Raw genomic sequence first — 5092 nt, 5'->3', positions numbered from 1 at the left:
ATTTCTATTTTCGTAATTGTCTAAATAGGTTTCGATTTGGCTTGAAATTGAGCAGAAAGAAAAACCAACGAAAAATAGGGTTCTTGAGCGTTCCCAGGGGCAAACTTCGACGGTGAGTTGGCAACTTTCTGGTCCGCCAGGCGACAGCTGCATTGCAGGTGACAATGAAGGGGTGGCCGTACCTTAATATATATATCCATATATATATTTGTACTTACATATGTATAGTAGTTACACATGTGTTTCCCTGCACATTCAATTGAGAATTATACCCACTTGCCACGCTCTGCTTGAGTCGGGTCTGCAAAAGTTTCCAAGCTTGTTACTATTGAATAATAGTATATTAATTTTGCTGCATTTTTTATTCCCCCGAGCACGGCATGCAAGCCCTCAACTTACTTTTAATTGAATTGAAAGTCAAAAGTTTTGAGCTCGTGGAAAAAAAAGTGAAAATGTCGAGACAAATTGACACAGAGGAAAAGTTGCCGGTGCACAGGGAAAATGTATAATTAAAGGCAAATTTCCACAGCATTTCCACAGTATGCCGGCTGAAAGGAAAATCTGCTAAATGAAGAGCCAGAATGAACACACACAGTTGTATTTTTGTTTTCAAATGAGATTGGTTTTCATTGCGTATATTTTCTGTTTTCGTTTGATATTTTGTTTTGTCGCTTAAATTTGCATAAATTTCTTGTTCTAACTAATACATAAATAGTTGTTTGCATCTGATTCGATTTTGCATTTAACAATAAATTAAATAAGTTAAAATTAAGCTTACGTTGACTCTCAGTGCTTTGTTGTCTTTATCTAAACTCGTATATCATTTACAATTCATCTTAGAGACTACGATTAACTTATGCTCGGAGGGGGACAAGGAAAACATGAGTGTTGGCAAAGTGCTGATAGAATTGGAGATCCTTCAGTGTTCTATAGGTTCGAAAGAGTGCTTTAAAGTTAAGTATGTACAAGGCAAGATTTTCTCTGACTTAATGCCTAGGTTGTATTTCGATTACAGCTACTACAATGTTTTCCTTACGCCTAACTACACGCTAATTGTCTCTGGAGGGGAGGGAGTGGTTTTAGTGGGCTTTTTGGGGGTTTTGGCATCACAGTGTTGGGCAGCGGACTACTAAGCATAGATGCTCAGCTGCCTGCGTCGATAGGTCGAGGATCAGTGCGTGAACTGACGCAGTGTGTTGTTGTTCTGCTGCTGCTGCTGCTGCTTCTGGGAGGCGGACTTCTGCTGGAAGGATCTGCGTCCAGTGGTGGCACACAGTCCATTGCGCAGGGGCAAAGCTGGTGGCATCGGTGGCGGCGTGGGCGTCTTGCTGCGACCCAGTTGCTCCAACGGCATCGAGTAGTGGGTATTGCTGTAGATGTAGTTGTGGTCCAGGATCTCGCTGCCCATCTCCTGATCGTACATCTCACGCTGCTTGAAGTGCTCCTGGGTCAGTCGCAGTTGCGGCTGATTTGGTCCACCCAACGGGGCACCATGCACCATGGGCACATCCGCGTACGAGTAGCAGGAGTCACCCACTGTAGCCGTGGCCGCGAGGAACTGCGGCTTGGTATAGTGGTTCAGCTGGGGATTCTGCTGATGCACATCCCGACCCATGGTGGCCGACTTCATGTGCAGCACAAACGAGGCACTGTCGTCGATTGCTCCCTGCGACACCAAAGCCTTGTTGTTATTCAGTTTCTTCTCGCTGACCATTGTGGCAGTGGGCACCACCAGCTGCTGGAACTTCTGCTGAGGATCGATGGCGCCCAGATCATTGACTGGCATCGGGCACATGCCATAGTGATGGGTAGCTCCGGGATGATGAGGTGCGGTGTAGGTGTTGGGGAACGTGGAGTGGATGCCCAGGGAGCAGGGATGATGCTGATGGCGCGACATGTAGTCCTCGTCGCAGAAGGTCTTCTGGTATTCCCGCTCCTTGCGGCCCAGCGCCGAGTTGCCCCACAGACCGCCCTTGATGGTTTCGCGGATCTTATGACGGCAGCGGTACAGAACCAAAGCCAAGGCGGTGATCGTGGCAGCAGATCCCACCAGGAGAGCTCCAATCAGGGCCTGCTTGCGAGGATCGGCATGGGTGCATCCCATCATGGCGGGATTCAAATGGCGCAAGGATTCGCCGCGCAGACGTTCGGGGAACTCACACAGCAGTTCGGAAACATCATCCTGACTGGCATTCTTCGCAACCAGCAGATTGTGCAGCCACATCACGCGGCAGTCGCAGGACAAGGGATTTTCGGAGAGGTCCAGAGTCTGAAGATCCTTCCACGGGAACAAACCTTCGGCCAAGGAAGTCAACGCATTGGCCTTGAGAACCACATGCTTCAGTTGAGACAGTCCACTGAGGGCACCCTCTTGAACCTCCAAGAGCATTTTGTTGGACGATAGATTCAGATACTCTAGGTTACCATTATCGCTGAAGGCTCCGGTCATCACACGCTTGAGTTTAAGAGCTCCATTCACCTCCAGGCGTTTAAGTTGCTTCAAGCCCATGAAGGCGCCTTCGCTGATCACCTCGAAGTCGTTTTGACCCAGGGACAGCTGCTCCAGGCGAACCAGCTTGCTGAGACCCACGGAGGGAATGCGATCCAGACGATTATCGGAAAGATCGAGAATGCGCAACTCCTGCAGGCCCAGGAAGCTGTCGTGGGAGACGTTGCGTAGACTGGCACCCTTGAGCTCCAGGCGAGTGAGTCCTTTCAGGTCCTGGAAGGCGCCAGCCTGAATGCTTTGCAGCGTGTTCATTCCAAGGAACAGCTCAGCCAGACTGGGCATGGCCTGGAAGATCACGGGATCGGGAACGGTGGTCAAGGCGTTATCATCCAGATAGAGGATGCGCAACTGGGTGAGTCCATCGAAAGCCTTGGGATCCAGATAGCCAATGCGATTCTCGCCCAGATTCAGCTCCTCGATCTTCAGGAGAGGAGTGAAAGTGCCCTGATGGAGTTCCGAGATTTGGTTGCCACGCAGATTCAGGACCGTAACTGCCGACAGACCAATGAAGGTCTTGTTGCTGATCTGGCCAATCTTGTTGTGATTCAGATGCACCTCCTGCAGCTTCTTCTGGTAGGCGAAGGTGCGCTGGGGAATGGTCATCAGGTGATTCGACGACAGATCGAGGAAGGTCAGCTCCGCGTAGAACTGGATGGACGAGTCGATGGTCTTGATCTTGTTGCTCTTGATCACCAGTCGCTGGATGGAGGGATTCAGAGCGATGGGCAGCACGTCCAGCTGGCCCTCGCCGCATTGTACCACCAGGGTATTATCATCGCACTGACAACCGGGCGGGCAATTGGCCAAACCCGCCGCAGGCTCCACTCCAATGCTGGCCAAAATGCACCAGATGCCCACGAAGGCGATCATCATGTTTCGCTGCATCTTGGGGTCTCTGATTCTCTTTTGATTTCTGTCTTTCAGTTTGCTTCACTCTGTGCTGCTGTTTCAATTCTTTGAGAGTTGTTGTTGGGATTTTCAGTTTTCCATAGTGCTGCGGGTAGACAAACGAGGGAAAAAATTTTCAAAATTAGTTTCTGTCTTTTCTGTGAGTTCGGTTAATTAGCCTATTTTCGTGGAACTATTTCTATTGATTAAAATTTACAGAGTTCTTCTGGCAAGCATTTTTATGTTTTCACAAGTATCTCATCTCAGCTATATTTTTAGATATTTTATTTTTATTGCTTTCTAGAAAAATATATTTTAAGTTGCTAATGCTTGGGTTTTAATAAATTCACATTTTAGAATTTTCAAACTGATTATATATTTTAATTTAACTTTATACTCAGACTTGTCAATTTGGTGATAACGAAAGCAAGTTTTTTATTTCAATGTTCTTTAAATATATTTCCTTTTTTATAGTTTCTGGCAGCCTAACTTTATTTCAAAAAACTTTTCCTAATTTTCACAATTGTCCACTGTTTCAGCACTTTTATGCATTGCAAACTGTATGCCACAAGTGAAACTTACCTATTGTTTTTCTTTGATGATTGTTTGGCAACAATTTCTGGCTTTCAGCAGATCAAATCGTTGATGAACAGAACCAAAAATGCAAAATGCAGTGTTTCGGGTTTTGTTTGTATTTTGTGATGTGTTTGCGTTTTCACTGTTTCACTTTTGGGAAAATATTTTGAATTGCCAATTTTCTGTTTTGTCACATTTGCTCAACTAAAACATGTGTGTTGTTCAAATTAAAAATTTGGTTTGTTGTGTTGCCTGTTTCGTTTTTTTGTATTTTGTTTGCTGATTGTTTGTGAAACGTGCGCGATAATCCAATGGTTCGCTTTGACTGCACGCTTCAAGTTGTTGTTAGGCGTTCGACGGTTTTCCGTTTGGGTTTTTACGTATTTCGTGTTACCAACTCTGGTAAGAGAGAGGAACTAAGTCGCAACTGGGTCTATATAGCTGGCAGACAACCGCTCACGACGAGGCAACGAACTACACTGATTTTACGAAGTGCCTGCTGCACAAACGATACCTCGGCTGCCCAGTTCTGCCGGGGTGGTTGAGCGGTACAGAGCGGTAACAGAGCCGTTTGAGCGGTATAGATGGTGGTGCCGCTGGTGGTAGTGGTGGTGGTGGTGGTGGTGGCAGGCAGCTGCATCGGTTTTGGGTAAAAAGAGCGGCGTGGCTAAGGCGAGACGGCCTTGCGAAGACGTCCTCTCTCTCAGATAAACCCGCCAGCAAGTAGTCGGAACTGGTTTTGAGAGTCGGATGTATATGTATCTCAATATCTCTAGTTCCCTCTTGCGATGGAGAACTCAGTGTCGCGAGTTTCACTCGAAATGTCCACTCATTTATCTGGCTATACGTGCTGCATGTAGCAAGGCTCGCTCTCTGACAATTGCAACTCATCCGTTGAACGAGCCGCACGTCCTCGACGAAATGCTGTCGCCCTTAAAACCTAGAACTAGGACTGAAATAGTCAACGAAAAAAGAAAAACTAAGGAGAGAAAACTAAAACAGCTCAAGTGCTGTGGCATAATTAAGATCCCATAAAAAATAGATGCTCCTCCGCAGAAAAGGAGCTAGATGGATATTTATGGGTTGCAGACATGTCCTGGCCTAAGTGGAGCATTTTAG

General features: G+C 46.7%; 1 protein-coding gene across 1 annotated transcript; it reads right to left on the bottom strand.

The window, feature by feature from the left end:
- Window positions 1-724: 724 nt before the first annotated feature.
- On the bottom strand, window positions 725-4448 carry LOC120448741 (leucine-rich repeat-containing protein 15). Its single transcript, XM_039630920.1, has 2 exons — window positions 3980-4448; window positions 725-3503 (listed from the first exon to the last, which is right to left on the bottom strand). The coding sequence occupies exon 2, from the start codon at window positions 3392-3394 to the stop codon at window positions 1172-1174; it is 2223 nt and encodes a 740-aa protein (XP_039486854.1). The 5' UTR covers window positions 3395-3503; window positions 3980-4448; the 3' UTR covers window positions 725-1171.
- Between the last annotated feature and the right edge of the window lie 644 nt (window positions 4449-5092).

The sequence above is a fragment of the Drosophila santomea genome, chromosome 3L (assembly GCF_016746245.2).
Source record: "Drosophila santomea strain STO CAGO 1482 chromosome 3L, Prin_Dsan_1.1, whole genome shotgun sequence".
Classification (NCBI taxonomy): domain Eukaryota; kingdom Metazoa; phylum Arthropoda; class Insecta; order Diptera; family Drosophilidae; genus Drosophila; species Drosophila santomea.
The sequence above is the reverse complement of the archived record's forward strand: the minus strand, read 5'-3'. Positions and strand labels throughout refer to the sequence as shown.